Source organism: Aethalodelphis obliquidens, unplaced genomic scaffold (genome assembly GCF_003676395.1).
Source record: "Aethalodelphis obliquidens isolate GAN/ISIS:26980383/991018 unplaced genomic scaffold, ASM367639v1 scaffold126, whole genome shotgun sequence".
Classification (NCBI taxonomy): Eukaryota; Metazoa; Chordata; class Mammalia; order Artiodactyla; family Delphinidae; genus Aethalodelphis; species Aethalodelphis obliquidens.
Window position 1 is genome coordinate 1,267,927 of NW_020838070.1, and position 16,986 is coordinate 1,284,912.

Consider the following 16,986-nt stretch of genomic DNA (forward strand, 5'->3'; position numbering starts at 1 on the left):
CCTGTAAACAGCCAGTGTCTTCAGCTGTATAACAATTCTTTGTGCTCCCAGATCAACTTTTGATCTCCCTTTTCAGACCATGTCCTTCTCCTTTTTCAGTCACCCCTTTTCCTGCGCTAGTCGGGGGGTGGTGAGGAATCCTTTTACTTTGCCTGACCTTAGTGGGGTGGAATCTGGCCACTGTTAGATTAGTTTAAAAAGTAACTCTCCCGAAGAAAGGGAGAAGGCGGACGCGTACTTGGTTGCCCCGGGCCCTGAGAGAGAAGCTTCCCCACTTTGTCCCTTGTCCTGCTCGTTAGGCTTAAGGTCTCCCAGATCTCACATTCTTTTCTCCCAAGTCCTTCACAGGTGCACCGTGGCACTTGGTTTTGGATCTCGGTGTCGGAAGGCAGAGAGAGCATTTGGGGGTAGAGTGTACAGAAAGAAACCTGTTGAAGGTCCAGGGTTTTCTTTCAGAGTTCCCAGTGTCCTCCTCAGCTGCTCGCTGGCTCATGGTGGCCTAGAGACAGTTGGCTGCATTCCTGCCGTGCTCTGCAGAGCAGCCCGCACCGACTCAGCCAGAGGCGCTCAGGAGCCATTGGAAGGTGGCAGGCAGGAGCCCTGGGCCGCTCTCAGCCTTACTGGCGCCCCGAGCCGCGAGTCTGCTCAGAGTGCTGCTTTTCGCGGTGTTTGCTCTGACTCTGCCTCGCCAGCTATGTCTCGCAGATGGCACACAGCCTTGAGATAACCTGTGAGGGCTGGTTTGTCAACACGTAGATGAAGACTTACCAATTGAATATTGTATAAAAGTTCACTCAGTAATGTCACTTGACGAGCACTTATTGAGTGCTCTTTGTAAAATTCAAATCTCAGGATGTCACTCCTCCCTCCCCTCCCCCTTAAAGACCCGTTCAGGATGTCCCACAGCCTTGAGGATGAAGTCCAGCCTCGGTAGTAGCTCGCAGGGTCCTCCACGATCGGTCCCCGCTCTCCTCTTCAGCCTCCTCTCCTAGTTTCCTTCCTTCCCCCCACTTCATCTCCAGGCCTTGACTGTGCTGTTCCCTCAGTGTACCCACCCTCCCTGCCCCACCCAGTCCACTCCTGCCTAATTCCTAATTATCCTTGAGATCACATCTTTAGATATTTCTTCTGAGAGGTCTTTCCTGACCCCTCCCCCTCCTACCATACTTCATTGTCGTGGACTCTCATTATACTGAGTGACAGGTGCCTGCTTGCTTGTCTCTTTGGTACCCATGATGATGAGGACCTACGTCCATTTCATTCGCCAGCTCCTGCCCCAGAGCTGGAGCATTCTAGGATTCTGTGAACACATGGTGAAGGCGCACATGGAAATGCTTGGTGCATGCAGGACCTAGTAACCAGCCTAAATGAAATGATTTGGCCTTGAGACTATGGTCATGTAGTGGCAAAGACCACCAGTGTCTTGTCCATGAAATCATTCAGGGGGAAAAAATTGATAAAAAAGTTCTGAAGTTTAAAAATGTCTTTTGGAGGGCTTCCCTGGTGGTGCAGTGGTTAAGAATCCACCTGCCCATGCAGGGGACATGGGTTCGAACCCTGGTCCAGGGAGATCCCACATGCCGCGAAGCAACCTAAGCCTGTGCGCCACAGCTGCTGAGCTTGTGCTGTAGATCCCATGAGCCACAACTGCTGAGCCCGCGTGCCACAACTACTGAAGCCCGCGCACCTAGAGCCTGTGCTCTGCAACAAGAGAAGCCACTGCAACGAGAAGCCCACGCACCGCAACGAAGAGTAGCCCCTGCTCGCCGCAACTAGAGAAAGCTCGTGTGCAGCAATGAAGACCCAACACTACCATAGATAGATAAGTGAAAACGTCTTTTGCAAAGGGTATAAGTTCAAAACAAGATAGGGAAAATTGATTAGCACCTAGACTAGAGTAGAAATCCTTGGTACCTTCCAAGGGTCCAGCCCTTGGCTTGGTAGGCTCAAAAAGTTATACGTGGCAGGGAATTGAAAGTGGATTGACTTATATTAAACCAAGTCACAAGGGCTGCTTTATGAATTAATCAAAAGGCCAATTTCTAAACCAGGGAAAAAATATATAACCGCTTTCCCAAGGAAACGTATTTGGGAGCAGCTTATAAATAAGAGTTAGCTGGATTCTTCCCTGCTGTGTCCCCATTGTTGCCTGTACTTTGCAATTTGTGACCCTTAGCACGTTGGTAATGACTCATTTCTTGAATATTTCCCCAGAAGATGGTGTATCTTGTGAGGCCAGGGACCTTGTCTTTTCTCAGCTCTGTCCTGGTACGCCATGTCTGACTGGTGTTCAGTAAATGTGCCGGGCGAGAGTTAGACGGTCAGTCCTGATGGTGTTGTGCTCAGCTCACGGCTGGATGCAGCCATTTCCACTACACCTGCCCCACAGATCCGTCACTGGGAGGGTCCACAGCTTCCTGTTACGCGTTAGAATGGTGTGTTTGGGCCAGGAGTCCGAATGTCAGTAAAAGCATGAACTGAGTGCCTAGAGCCTTGTGCTGGGAGCCGTGTACTGAGTGGTCCCCTGAAAAGACTGTTTTCAAAATGTACTAAACATTTCATTCTTCTAAGTTGTGAACATGAATGAGCTCTGAATTGTAGAATCTGCCAGGGCCAAATAATTCCAGGGGCCAAAGTTAAGTGGCTGATTTGTCTGAGTTTATCAGATAGGTCTGATTTGGCAGGGGTTGGGAATCAGGGCTCTGTCTTCTCAGTACCCCCCTCACTTCTTATGTACTCCACAGGGGAAGGGTGTCCGTCCCGGGTGGAGATGTCCCATCGGAGGGTAACTTCCCAGCAGCGTGGTGTAGACTCAGTGATTAAGCCTGAAGGCGCTCACAGGGCTCTGTAAACACCGAGGGCCTGAGCTGGCAGCAGCAGTTAACTGGCCCACGTTGTTCAAAGCCAAGGCTGGCGGGGCCCATAGTGAGGCTGGCGCCTGGACGCCATTGTCTAGCTCAGGAATAGGCCCAGTACGTTGTTGTTGCTGTTGACACAAAAGCGGCCTTGTTGCAACTCCTTACAAATCCATCCAGGTCGATGGGCCTGGGCCAGGGCCATGACAGCACTCTACACCAACCAGGAGGCAGGGAGCCAAACTAGTCAAGATAAATGTTTGTCATTCAGGAACCAAAGGGAGATTTAAAAGAATGTCCAAGAAACCAACCACCTTGGATCCCACTGATTGTTCTTAAGCTTGGCCATGAATTGGCCCTCAGCTAGGGGCCAAGGGCAGCTGGAGAGATGGTCTGCAGTTGCCAGGAACAGAGTGTCCTTGAGATGGAGGGCTCCTAGGGATAGGAGGAATTTGCTGAGGTCAGTCTTTGAGCTGAGCCCCTTCCTTCCCTAGGAAGCCGAGGGTGAGGCTTATGGCTGTGCTCTTCTTCCAGGGGAAGTCGTGAACACACATGGTCCCGTGGAACCTGACAAAGACAGCATCCGCCAGGAGCCCTACACGCTGCCCCAGGACTTCGCCTGGGATGCCTTGGACCTGGGGGACCGTGGTGTGGTGAGTAGGCCTGGGTGGGCCAGGAGTGTGGACCGGCTGCCACTTTCACTAACAGGCCTGCAGTCACATCGAGACGGCTTCTACTTAGGCCTTCCTCAAGGGCTGTCTTAAGAGCTGAGCCAAGCAGGTCTGAGCAGAGCCCCCATCTGTTGCCCCTGGGGCCTGCCCACGACTCCACATAAATAGCTCTTGGCTTCTCTGGCAGGTTGAGAGTTAACCCCTGCCACTCCCCGAGGCAGATACCTTTCCTTCATGCTTTCATTTTTCTTGTTCATCCATTTATTCAGTCCCTTGTCTTAACGATGGAGTGGTTGGTTAGTTGGATGACATTCTTGGTCTGCCCCTTCATGTACTTAAGTCTGCCACTCTACCCTTGGTGGCTCAGTTTCCTATTAAGCACTAGGGTACTTGTTCCAGGAGTCCCTGCCATGAAAAGGATTTGGGAGATGAAACATAATTTTTGGTAGTTTGCCTTGTCCTGAAAGGCTTGGAGCCCCAGGGTACTGGAGTTCGTCCCCACCCCTGGCAGAATACCTCTAAGGCAGCTCCTCCTCTCTGCAGCTGAAAGAACTCTACACCCTCCTGAATGAGAATTATGTGGAAGATGATGACAACATGTTCCGATTTGATTATTCTCCCGAATTTCTTTTGTGGTGAGTTGTAAGGGCTTTCTTATTAAGGTTCCAGAGCCAGGCATAGAGCAGAACAACGACAGGGCACCAGATTTTTCATCCCTGCTAAGAGCCATCCTTTTAATGACAAATTAGTATGCGATTTTTGAGTTTCTGCATCTGAAGGAGACTTGCTTCTCGTGGAGCTTAGAATCAAAACCTTATTGAAGACAGAATGACTGGGTGAGGGATTCCTTTATCGAATTGGTACCCAGAAGAAAAGATCGTCTACTGTATAGTGACTTTATGTAAGAAGGGAGGGAGGGATGAGACCTGCTAAGATTTAAAAGAAAAGAGGTCGTTTTCTATCCATGTCCTGAGCATGCTCAGTAGTATGAAAATGACCTCGCCTGGCTGGGCCACCCACCCTCCCGGGCCTTGTTTAATATCCGGGAAGGTAGAGGCATGAGGCCAGCACGGTGGGGGCCTGCCTGAAATGGGAGGGAAAGGAAGACTGGCCAAGCGGAAAGAGAGGAGGTGATGGTGCTTTGGGGAGGTGGAGCCCAGAGCTCCAGAGGCTCCACAGCCAGCTCCCGACCATGGGACCCACTGGACTCAAAGCCAGGGAGGGCGGTGCTCCGGCTCGGGCTGTCAGAGTAAGTGAGCACAAAGAAACCGGATCAGGATGAAATCTTCACTGTGACAGCCCTGGGTTGGATGAGCAAGTAGGCCAAGTGGACTGAGCAGAAAGAGCGAGCTGTGGCTCCATCCCATTGGTGTCCAGGAGGGTTTGGCCCTAAAGAGAATTAGGAGAATTGAGCTGTTCACCCCCACTCAGGGAGGTGGTAGCACGAGCTTAGAACCAGACTCGGCGGCGGAGCCCAGACAGTCCGCCAAGGCCACTGGCGAGCAGCACCACGGCTACAGCCCCCGTCTCTCCTCTAGGGCTCTCCGGCCGCCTGGCTGGCTCCCCCAGTGGCACTGTGGGGTTCGAGTGGTCTCGAGTCGGAAACTGGTTGGGTTCATCAGCGCCATCCCGGCAAACATCCATATCTATGACACGTAAGCACCAGCGCCACTCCTACCCCCCGCATCCTCACCATCCTGCTTGGTCTGGGAAGGTGGGGGGGAAACACGCACATACTTTCCGTAGAAGAAAGAGGGAAGTTCCCACGAAGGGAGGGAACTTGGGTCATGGGAAGAAATTCATCATAGGAACCACCTGTCTGGCTCTGAATTGTTGCTGGTGCTCTTGTCTGTGACCTGGGCTGGAAGGAGTCCACCCTGAGGGCCGGTGCACTCCCTGACCAGCAGTTCAGCATTTGCATTTGTGCCACTCACGGATTGACACACTCAAGCCGCCGCTTCAGAAGTGGCGGGTGTGACTCACCACCACACGGTCACGGGGCCTTCAAGCTCTGCTCTTTGCTTTCCCTGGAAATGTCAGAACCATCTACCACAGCCTTCTGGGCTTAGAGGCTGTGGGTTCTTGGGGGAGTCAGAACCCCTGCAATCCTAGAATAACCCTTGACTTACTCTGTGGGGTTCCTGACGGCTAAAGGTGGGACCCCGCCAGCCTACTATTGGGGCTTCACCAGGGAGATGCTGTGGTGCCTTAAATAAAGGAGTTTGCTTGAGTCCCACTTACCTTTGGAGGCAGAGTCCTTAGAGAGTGGGCCCCTAGCCTGGTGCAGCAGAGCAGGGCAGTGGGAGGGCGTCCGAGTCCCGACTGCTGAGTGCAAGCAGAGGCAGAACACAAGCCTGTGCTGAGGGCCCCGGTCTCTGCAGGGCGCTCCATGTGCTGGACAGGATTACCTTGCCTGTTAAAAGCCTTGTCCCTGGGTTTTTTCCTTCCTCTTCAGAGAGAAGAAGATGGTAGAGATCAACTTCTTGTGTGTCCACAAGAAGCTGCGTTCCAAGAGGGTGGCTCCAGTCCTGATCCGTGAGATAACCCGGCGGGTGCACCTGGAGGGCATCTTCCAAGCTGTTTACACTGCCGGGGTCGTATTACCAAAGCCTGTTGGCACCTGCAGGTAAAAAAATCTCCTTTGCAAGGTCCTAGAAACGGCGACATGCCCGCTCTAGTTTGAGGAGCTTGTGTCACTGTGAGTCACAGTTCTGCCCCTCCGCGTGTGCCCTAGAGCGTCTCCTGCTCTGGTGTCTGATGAGGTGGGCGGTGGTCCCCACAGGAGCCGGGTGGGAGGCTGTAGGAACAGCAGTGTGCACAGAGCGTGCCCTGCCCAAAGAGGTTAGGCTTTCTTAGGTCCCCCCGATTCCTTCCATTTGGAAATGGTGGGGGTCAGTCTGCTGGGGTTTTGTTCTTGTTTTTAAGGATGAGGCCAAATCTGGATCTTTATGGTAAATGTCCTAAAGTTTTAAATGGTTGGCTCAATTTTGTTTTGAATATTATGTGGGCCGAAAGAGCATCCCTGTGTGCACCAAGCACAACCTCTGCCTTCGAAAGTTCTTTGAAACAATTGAATACTCTGCCTTAAGAACTTCAAAAGTGAAAACACCAGACAAATGCTGGAAAGGAGGAGGCAGAGGCTAAACATTCAGAGAACTAGAAGTCTTTTCCATTGACTTGATTCCAGGAGTGGTGATCGCTGTTCCCAGACAAATACTGTTACAGAGGAGTGGCTTGTGAACTTGACAAAGAAAATATAGGAAGCGCTGTGGCCACTCTGCACTCGCTGTGGGGAGGTTGGCGATCTGGGGCGACGCCACTGGCTCAAGTGGGGCCCGACGGGTCTCTTACGCCACCTGCCGGCCATCTTGAGATCCCTGTGCAATTGTCCTTTTTTTTTTTTAATATTTATTTATTTGGTTGTGCTGGTTCTTAGTTGCGGCACGTGGGCTCCTTAGTTGCGGCATGCGAACTGTTAGTTGCGGCGTGCACGTGGGATCTAGTTCCCTGACCAGGGATCAAACCCAGGCCCCCTGCATTGGGAGCGCGGAGTCTTAACCACTGTGCCACCAGGGAAGTTCCGCTGTTGTCCTTTTAATGAGACTTGCCATAGTCCTCTGAGGACAGGACATTGTGTCCCCACAGGTACTGGCATCGGTCCCTAAACCCACGGAAGCTGATTGAAGTGAAGTTCTCCCACTTGAGCAGAAATATGACCATGCAACGCACCATGAAGCTCTACCGACTTCCAGAGGCCAGTGGTGCTTCGGGGCCCTGGGCAGGGGCAGGAGGGAGGCCAAGGAGAGCCTCGCCCTCAGCAGGAAAGGAGCGGGGCCTGGGGGGGGGGGGAGGGGGCTCTTACCAGAAAAGCAACTCAACCCGTAGTTTCCGGGTTCCTAGCCTTTCCATCCTGTCGTTCTGTTATCTGTAGCAAGGTTTTTATTTTAGTTGGACTTCCTCTGTTCTCCTGAGCCTACACCTGGGCTAGTTTCTCTGCCATCTGTTGGCAGACTCAGAGAACACCTATTCCGTGTAATTTTAGCCTAAGTGAAGCATAATGGAGAGAGGAATCCACTCACTGGTACGCAGCACATCCCAGGACCCAGCGGAAATGAGCCACAGAGCATCTGCTGCTCCCTCTGCCGAGTCAGGTGGAGGAGAGGTGGCTTGAGGTTGTGAGGGGAGCCCAGATCTCCAGTCCCAATCCTCCCGCCCAGATTTTGCCGCCGAAGGACTAGGCAGCCTGCAGTGAGCTGGTTTTCTCCTCTGGGCCTCGGTTTGCCTAGTTTGCCAGTGAGACAGACGCTCCTTGTTCTCCTGTTGTGCCTGTCTTCAGGAGCCTAATGGATCTTAAAATCCCTTCTCTTCCCTCAGAGCTCTTCCGGGCAGTGTCAGCACAGTTATTGGATGCCTGCTGATCAGAGGGCTGCCCGCCTGGACTCATCAGCCACCAAACTGGATTAATCGCCCTGGGATTGGGCTGATCCACCCCTGGATTGGGGTCATTAGTGCCCTGCTTTGAGAGCCCGCTGCAGCATAGTTAGGCACTGCCCAGGAAACCAGCTTAGGGAGCCATGATGAGTGTCCCCTTGGGCCACTGGAGAGTGTTCTTAAAGTGTAGCAGCTGGAAGAATGTCTTTGGATCTCCCCGCCTGTGGGTGAGAACCCCAGCATGGCTGCTTTTTCAGTCCAGGATTTGAGGTGTCATTTGGGGAGCTACCATGTAGAAACAAGGTCACTAAGTGTTCCCTAGAGACATCAGGATTAGCAAGGAATTATGGCAGCTAGAGGTCCTGGAACTGCAGTTTTAAATTTATTTATTTACTTATTTATTTTTGGCTGCTTTGGGTCTTTGTTGCTGTGCTCAGGCTTTCTTTAGTTGTGGCCAGCTGGGGCTACTGTTCGTTGCAGTGCGCGGGCTTCTCATTGCAGTGGCTTCTCCTGTTGCGGAGCACGGGCTCTAGGTGCACAGGCTTCAGTAGTTGTGGTGCCAGGGCTCAGTAGTTGTGGCGCACGGGCTTAGTTGCTCCATGGCATGTGGGATCTTTCCGGACCAGGGCTCGAACTCATGTCCCCTGCATTGGCAGGCGGATTCTTAACCACTGTGCCACCAGGGAAGTCCCCTGGAACTGCAGGGTTTTTTTTGGTTTTTTTGCGGTATGCGGGCCTCTCACTGTTGTGGCCTCTCCCGTTGTGGAGCACAGGCTCCGGACGCTCAGGCTCAGCGGCCATGGCTCACGTGCCCAGCCGCTCCGCGGCATGTGGGATCTTCCCGGACCGGGGCACGAACCCATGTCCCCTGCATCGGCAGGCGGACTCTCAACCACTGCACCACCAGGGAAGCCCGGAACTGCAGTTTTAAAAGCAATTCCTGTCCCCAATAAAGATGTTAAAAAAAAAAAAAAAAAAGCAGCAATTCCTGTACACCTGAAACTAACACAACATTGTTAATCAACTATACTCTGATATAAAATTTAAAAAAAAAGAAGCAGCAGCAATTCCTGCATTAGGAAGCAGTTGTGTCAGGCAGTGACTGAGGTATATAAACTAACTCTACCCTGATTTCAGACTCGGCTGACCCCACCTTTGTGTATTAAGCCTTTGGGAATGTTCCCTCAGCCCCAGTATTTACTCCAGAGCATCACATGGGTTCATTCCACTGAAGCATTTTCTAAGGAGAAGCAGCTGTGGGGTGGGATTCTGGCATGAGATTAAATCCTGGGAGTTCTGTGCTTTTCTTCTGAATTTTACTTGCAGCAGTGTCCTGCCAGGGGCAGTACTGGGGTAGTGGTGTCCAAGTGGATAGGCAAGGCGGGCATCCAGTGTAGGCTCTACCAGGCCCGGGCTTCCATGGTGCCTGTGGCTGGGAGGCTGTCTGTGAAGTGCTCTAAGTCTATAGGAGAGTGAGCAGTGTAGGAAGAGATGAGCTGCAGTTCAGTGGGAAAAGGTTGTGAGGTTCGGAGGAGAGGGGCCAAGAAAGGCTTTACTGAGGCCCAGGAGTAGCACCGGGCTGGGCCTACCCCAGCACATCCATGGGGTGGTCAGGGTTTCTCCACCATGGCACCATTGACATTTTGGGTTGGGTAATTCTTTTTTTTTTTAATAAATAAATAAATTTATTTATTTATTTTTGGCTGCATTGGGTTTTCGTTGCTGCATGCGGGCTTTCTTTAGTTGCAGCGAGCAGGGGCTACTCTTCATTGCGGTGCGCAGGCTTCTCATTGCGGTGGCTTCTCTTGTTGTGGCGCACGGGCTCTAGGTGTGTGGGCTTCAGTAGTTGTGGCTCACGGCCTCCAGAGCGCAGGCTCAGTAGTCGTGGTGCACGGGCTCAGCTGCTTTGCAGCATGTGGGATCTTCCCGCACCAGGGCTCGAACCCGTGTCCCCTGCATTGGTAGGCGGATTCTTAACCACTGCGCCACCAGGGAAGTCCCTGGGTTGGGTAATTCTTCATCACGGAGACCGTCCTGTGCGTTGTAGGATGTTTAGCAGCATCCCTGGCTTCTACCCACTAGATGCCATCGCACCCCTCCCTCTAGTTGTGACAACCAAAAATGTCTCTGAATATTGTCAGATGTCCCCTGGGGACAAAATTGCTCCTGCTGAGAGCCACTGGGCTAGAGAGACAGAAGATCACAGCCAGAACAGCCACTGGTCCCGAGGGTGGAAGGTTTTGTGTTCTGTGTTAGGGAGTTTGGAACAGGGAGGGGTGTGACCGGCTGTGTTTTCTTAGGAAGCCGGCCTGGGCCATGTGGATAAGAGATTGACGCAGCCTTAGTCAAGGATGGCAGCCTTAACCACGAGGGAAAGGGCCAAAGACACTGCAGGGGCAGGACTTGTGCCGGAGAGGATGTGGACAGTGGGTGAGAGGGAGCTGCCTGGGATAACTGAGGAGTCTCTCTCGAGGGCCTGGGTGGATAGACTCAGGGTCGGGGTAGGAAGGGAGACAGTGTGAGGTTTTTGGTTCATGTAGGACTTGAGAGGGAGCCAAGGTGCTCATGGTCAGCACACCTGATGCTCTCTGGTTCTTTCTTCCAGACTCCCAAGACAGCTGGGCTGCGACCAATGGAAAAAAAGGACATTGCAGTAGTGCACAAGCTCCTCACCCAGTACCTGAAGCAGTTTCACCTCACGCCAGTCATGAGCCAAGAGGAGGTGGAACATTGGTTCTACCCCCAGGAGAATATCATCGACACTTTTGTGGTGGAGGTGAGTGGGGAGGGGTGTTCTGGGCCTCTGCCCCGTTGGCGGGGAGGCGTCCTCCCTAAGTGGCTGGAGTCCCCAGCCTCGGTGACTGAAGAGCGATTGATGGGAGTGTTGGCACCCTAGACTTCCTTGACCATCCGTGCTTGGTCCCCACTAAAGACAGGAAGTTGTAGCTTGCGTTGGCTAAGATGAGCCCTTCCTCTTCCCCTCCCCCACCCCCACTGGTGACTCCCAGTATAGAGAGCTGAGCCCCTCTCGGTCAGGTGAGCCTTCAACTCCCTGCCTGTCCCCGCTTGGTCTGGTGCCGGCCAGGTGTGCTGGGTCCTGGGAGCTGTGAGAAGGCCCTGGCACCACAGGCGGGGAAGGATCATGGCAGGTTCAGCCCATAGCCCCCCCTGGATTTTCCTTCCAGTTCTGTCCTCAAGTTCCCCCGGCCATGTGTTTTCTCCTCCGTGCATATCCTGTTTCAGTTTCCACCCATTCATCTAGAGCGGCAGAGCTGCCTGAGGGTGGTGGAGTGCAGTAGAAAACATTTTATTCCCAGGTTGCAGGAACCCTGTGCCCATGTGACACTGCCTTCTTCCTATTGTCTGCCCTTCAGAATGCAAACGGTGAGGTGACCGATTTCCTGAGCTTTTATACACTTCCGTCCACCATCATGAATCACCCGACCCACAAGAGTCTAAAGGCTGCTTATTCTTTCTACAACGTTCACACCCAGACCCCTCTTCTAGACCTCATGAGCGACGCCCTCGTTCTCGCCAAAATGGTAAGCAGCAGATCAGAGGGAAGGGGCCGTGGGGCGGTGGTGAGCACGGCTCGCAGGTAGCTGCCCACAGGCTGGGAGCTTTGAGGCCTCCTCCCCCTCGTGCTCCACCAGCCTAGCACTTTTCAGCCAGCAGCTCAAAACTAGGAGGGAGCAAGGAGCGCCCACACTAAGTGAAGGCATTGAACTCCTTCTGATTTATTTCAGTGAGTTTTGTTCTCACGGTAGGCACTGCCAAGGAGCCTGAATAGCCAGGCCTGCTCGGGGAGTAGAGGTGTTCTCCTTACGACCTCCCCAGGGTGGGAATGGGGAGATCGGTGTCTGTTGCGGTGAGTCATTGGAGCGGCTGACAGTAGAGCATGGGGGGAGGGGCCCGGGCTTCTCTTAACACTGGAGAGGTCTCCAGGCAGTCCTGCCCCATGGGTTCTGCCTGCGCCTGGCCCAGCCCACTGTGCGCCAGCTGAACAATGACAGGCCAGTCGCTGCCCTGGGAGAGCTTCTGATCAAGCTGGTGAGATTTAGGAAGTGTCTGTTGCAGCCTCAAAGCAGCGTATCAAATGTCGTAAAATCCCTCGGTGCACAGAGGCCTCGGAGTTGGAATGTCAGGGAGTGAGGGAGCAGTGCAAATGCCCAGTGGCTCATGGGAGTCAGCTTTTCAGAGGAAAAGGTTCAGGGCTTGGTCTCCAGAGAGGGCTGTGGAAATTACGAGAGTGTTTCAGGGAAGTGTAACAAGGAACAGTGGGAGCGGTGGCCTGGACACTGAGTACACAAGTGTGTACTGAGGCGCACGCCGAGGAGAGGCCGGGCAGGGTGCTCAGAGCATCATAAGAACCACCCCCAGGGAGCGGGGTGCTGGCCGCAGTCTGGATGTAACATGGAAGCAGCAGGAGCTTCTGAAGGAAGATTGCTCCCCTGGCCGCCTGTGGATGGTTTTGATATGATAGAAAAGGGCAGGAAGGTGAGGTAGCTTTCACCTGTCTTCACCTGTTCTTGTCTCTCCCTGCTGCCATGCAGAAAGGGTTTGACGTATTCAATGCACTGGATCTCATGGAGAACAAAACCTTCCTGGAGAAGCTCAAGTTTGGCATAGGGGACGGCAACCTACAGTATTACCTTTACAATTGGAAGTGCCCCAGCATGGGGGCAGAGAAGGTACGTACGCGCTAGGTGCCGCCTCCCACCGAGCTCCCTCGCGGTCAGGCCCTCGGCTGGGCCTGTGTGGGTCAGGGAATTGGCGTCTCCAACGGAACCAGGACCTCGGGTCTGGGATCCAGCATCAGTCTGGACCCTTGAAAAGTCCCTCCCTCTGGTGACCAGACTAGGAGGGTCCGTATTCTCCTTTCAGTGGCTGATGTGAGGGTGGCGGAGGGCATGGGCCCTAGAGCCGCGCAGAAGCAGGAAGGTAGTCTCCAGCCTCTCCTCCCACCCGGTGAGCTGCCGCATCCAACTGGGGGCAGGGCTTCAGGACCGTCTCAGGACACTGTGCGAGTCGCGTGCCCCCAGTCAGGCAGGAAGGGAGAGTCTGAGGCCCTGAGGGGGTTTTCCTCTGCTGGGCTGCTGCCCTTATCCCAGTGTGGTCCTCCCTCCCCCGCCAGCTCCAAAAGGTGGCTCAGGGCCATGGGGGTAGCTGGCGTTTACGGGATGACTGACAGGTGAGGGCACCCTTGTGCCCAGTAGTCCTCAGGCTGCCGCAGCTGCTTTCATTAAAAGATCTGGTGTATAAAGCATCAGAGGAGGTTGGGTGAGAGCCCCGGGCTCGCTCTGAGCCTGCTCACTGAGCACGGTGGCGCTCTGCGGGCTCCACCAGTCATTGGGACTGCAGGACTGGGCGGGGGAGTGGGAGAGGCTTTGGACAGCTGTCACCTCAACTCTGCCTCTCCCCCCTTGGCTCTCCTAGGTTGGGCTGGTGTTACAGTAACCAGTTGCCAGTGAGATTCTGGATAAAGCCACTGAGAATTCAAACCAGGAAATGGAGCCCCACCACTTGTTGGTCCAGTTTTCACAAACGTGAGAATCCCTGGCAAAGGGACCAGAACTGAACTGGTTTTACAAACCGCCACTGAACTTGATGATTGTATTGCAATGGCGTAGGCTGCGTGATGTCACCTCTGGCCGTGTCTCTGGTCTCCCTGTTTTCCAATTAATCACATCATTATGCAGCCATGGTCAAGGGAATGTAACTGCTGAAAACTAGCTCGTGATTGGCATATTATGGAATTAACGGGTGAATAATAAAAGTATATATATATTATATATATATATATAAATATTTTAAATATCTTTCATGTTCCAAATGTACAAGGATGTTTGGTCTCTAATGAAAAACTGAATCCAGATCATTCCTCAAAATTAGAATCTCAGGCCAGTGCCAGACAAACACGTTGGTACAGTGAATTGTTTCCTTCTGAAAGCAGGCATTGACTTTTCTTGGGGGAGCAGGAGAAAGAGGATGTGGGGAATATTATCCAGTTCCCCTCTGAATCAGCTGGAATACTGGCTTCGAGAAGGCGGGCTGGGGTGGAAGGGCTGTGCAAGCTTTGGGGAGAGCTCGGCTCTCTTAGAACGGCAGGTGGAGTCCTGGCTGGGGCTGACTCAACTCGGAGCTTTTCCTGAGGGGCCGCGCCTTTTCTGCATCCTGAACCTGGGCAGCGGGGATGAGCTGTGGAAGCGGGTTTCATGAATCAAGTCCCTCTTGCAATCCTCTTGGCCTGCTCCCTGTAGGAAGTCATCCTGCCAACTGAGTTTTAAATCAGGGCTCATTAGCCAGCTGTTGCCAACCGTATGTTACGGGGATCAGTCCCCTGTGAGATGATGTTTTTCCACTGCCTGGGGTGACTGGCAGTTTGAAGGGGACCTTTGACCTCCTTGTAGCATCTGGATCGTTGTGGAGACCACATCAGTGCAAATCCTGCTTAGCTCATCTTAGAGCAAAGAGCCAGGAGGACCCTGATGCCCCCAGGGTGGTTGGGCAAGGATGGCGTGGGGCCGACGATACCCAGACCTCCAGCCACCAGCCCTTGGCCTGTGCCTTCCAACCCATTAGCCATCTCTCATGCTCCTTTCCGAGACACACAGCCTGCGAGTAGCGGCAAGGAGTGGTGGCTAGACGCTGATCTGGACTTGGCGACAGAAATGATTTCCTGTTGTCGTTGTCTGAGTCTGATTTTCACTGATGGTGTTTTGTGGATTTTTGTGGTGGTGGTGATGGTTGCTGATGCTGCTGGTGGCCCCCGGAATAATGGAGCTTCTGGTCGCACGGCTGTCGTGTAGGCATCCCTCAGTTGTGCTCAGCCCAGTGGCTTGGGGAGGATCGGGCTGTGAACTGTCGGCAGCAACCCATGTCCAGGCTTGTATGTAAGTTTTGCTCTAGGAGGAGGTAAATGGTGTGGGGTGGGGTGCTTCCACCTGGCTGCTTTCACCTCTCAGCTACTTGTAGAGGGGAGGAAGCCTTAGCTCGCAGGCCTGTAGGGCCGTGTTGCAGGCTGTGGGTTTTGGTGAGCTATGCCAGAGGCTGATTCTGCAGGGTCCCCAGAGCTGGAGGGAATCGTGTGCCTGGGATGGGGCTGTTCTGCCCCTGCACACGCAGGGGTGCTGCCAGCTTCCCGCAGATGGCTGCTGGAGCCAGCAACTCCACTGATTGGCTTTTCATCAGAGGCCTCTAGGGGCCTCCCTTCTCCTTGTCGTCCCCGTGCTGCAAACTGCAGGCACTGATCATGGCTGACCTTTGACTCCTTGACTCCGAGATGCCCAGACCAAAGAAGCTGCTGTTCTTAGCAAGGTGTGCACTGCATTCCACGGACGGTGGGAGTCGGAGAGGCAGGGCTCGCCCCACAGCCATCAGACACACCCCAAGGCCCAGAGCAGCCCGCCCTGTGCAGGCTTCTAAGGATGTCAAAGAACAGAGTGCCCAAGTCTCCTACCTTGGGCAGGACCTGGAACTTGGAAAAGCTCCCTGTCACAGGCTTGGTCAGCTCGGGGCCAGGTCCCAGCCCGAGCTGCCTCTGAAATTTGAGGTGCACGACAGCGCCGGGAGTGAGCTTTGCCTTGGTGACTGAAGTCACGGAATGGAAACTGTGAGGCCCGTGCCTGTTCTGGAAGAAACAGATTTCCTGGAGAGGCCCCAGTGTCTCCCTCCAAAACCCTGCGACTGCTCCTTGGACCCTGCCGCCTTCAGCGCCGCCGCCGCCCAGGTCTGCGGGAGTCGGTTCGGTGGTTGCTGTTAGTCTCCTTTTTGCCCAAACAGCCCCTGGGTTCTTCACGCGACTCGTTCCAGGACTTCAGGTCAGAGAGCTCAGAGAGAACCAGTGCTTGGGGTTTGGGGCCTTGCAGGATGGTGGACCCGTGGCTGGCTTGAACCCAACGAGGGAAAGGCCCGGGGCCTCCATACTCATCCGTGGGGACCTGCCTTGGGCAGCTCCTCTTGGTGGGCTTCCCGGGTGTGGCCCTTAACCTCTGCCTCCAGCGCTGGGCTCTCGGACTCCATGTTCCAGATGTTCACTCCTGCCTTTGGATTGACTCTGCATTTGACCCCTGACCCTGTGGCACATTCCCACGGCCTCCTCACTCTGTAAGGAGAGAGCTGGGGAGAAAGGAGGCCTCAGCTCTGGACTGAGGTCAACTACATAGGGCTCGTTTCCCCCACGCGTGCCCACTTCCGAAGATGCGGACATCTGGTTTGAAGGCCGGCCCACACCAAGCCACTTCAACACCTCGGTTTATGGAAAATTTCAGGCCTTGCTGCAGCTCCCTTCTAACTGCCGTCACATACTTGCTGAAGCCCGGGGTGGGTGTCTTGAATTCTTTGTCCAAAGATGGCCCAAAGGCCTGGATAGCTTCACAGAGCTACAGCCAGGGAGAGGGTGGTGGCAGGCCGGGGTGGGGTGTGGGGCAGGAGCGTATTTCTGGCTGGTGCCTCCTCACCCAGGGGCAGCCTTCCTGAGGCCTGGCCCGCCTGCCCCAGAACCAGAGGAGAGCTGGGGCTGTGGTTTACTACTGCAAGGTGACGGCAGGCCTGCAAACAGACCGTCCCTAGGGACGCCGTGGGGGAAATTTCACTCAATTCAGTGCAAAAATATTGACTGCCGGCCGGCAGGGTGCCACATCGGGGAACAGGGAAGTGGGAAGCTTCACCTTTCTGTCTTGGCTTTTCTCCAGGCTGTGGGAGGGGCATCCATTTCCGGGGTGGGGGGAGAAATGCCAAATGCATTGTTGTTCTGCTTGGTACATCTCACTTGTTTCTAATAAAGGAAACAGCTGAACAAAACCCTCCCGCCCTCCTGTATTCCTCTGGTCAGCAGGTGGCCGTGGAACCGATGCAGCCCCCGGCCTGGGCTGGAGCCCTCTCGCTCTGCAGGGAAGGCCCTCGTGACCACAGCACCGGGCAACTTCTGAACACCTTCCTTTGACAAGGCTGCCCTTTCAGGGCCAGCTTGGCTCTTTGCCCCTAACCGCTCCCACCCGCCAGCAAGGAGCCGGTACTGACTCAGGTTC

At 54.1% G+C, this 16,986-nt stretch overlaps 1 protein-coding gene across 2 annotated transcripts in view; it reads left to right on the top strand.

Annotated features, from left to right (window-relative positions):
* NMT1 (N-myristoyltransferase 1) overlaps positions 1-15,265 on the top strand; it is a 32,416-nt gene extending 17,151 nt beyond the window's left edge. Inside the window, exons 4-12 of one of the 2 annotated variants that reach the window (XM_027098877.1) lie at positions 3,390-3,508; positions 4,070-4,161; positions 5,065-5,181; positions 5,982-6,152; positions 7,172-7,280; positions 10,563-10,733; positions 11,332-11,499; positions 12,511-12,648; positions 13,394-15,265. In XM_027098877.1, coding sequence (XP_026954678.1) covers positions 3,390-3,508; positions 4,070-4,161; positions 5,065-5,181; positions 5,982-6,152; positions 7,172-7,280; positions 10,563-10,733; positions 11,332-11,499; positions 12,511-12,648; positions 13,394-13,414 — 1,106 coding nt within the window. In that variant the 3' untranslated portion in view covers positions 13,415-15,265. Of the gene's footprint in view, positions 1-3,389; positions 3,509-4,069; positions 4,162-5,064; positions 5,182-5,981; positions 6,153-7,171; positions 7,281-10,562; positions 10,734-11,331; positions 11,500-12,510; positions 12,649-12,841; positions 13,366-13,393 lie in introns of those variants that run through there. The other variant, XM_027098878.1, reaches the window with a different exon arrangement.
* Positions 15,266-16,986: the final 1,721 nt, after the last annotated feature.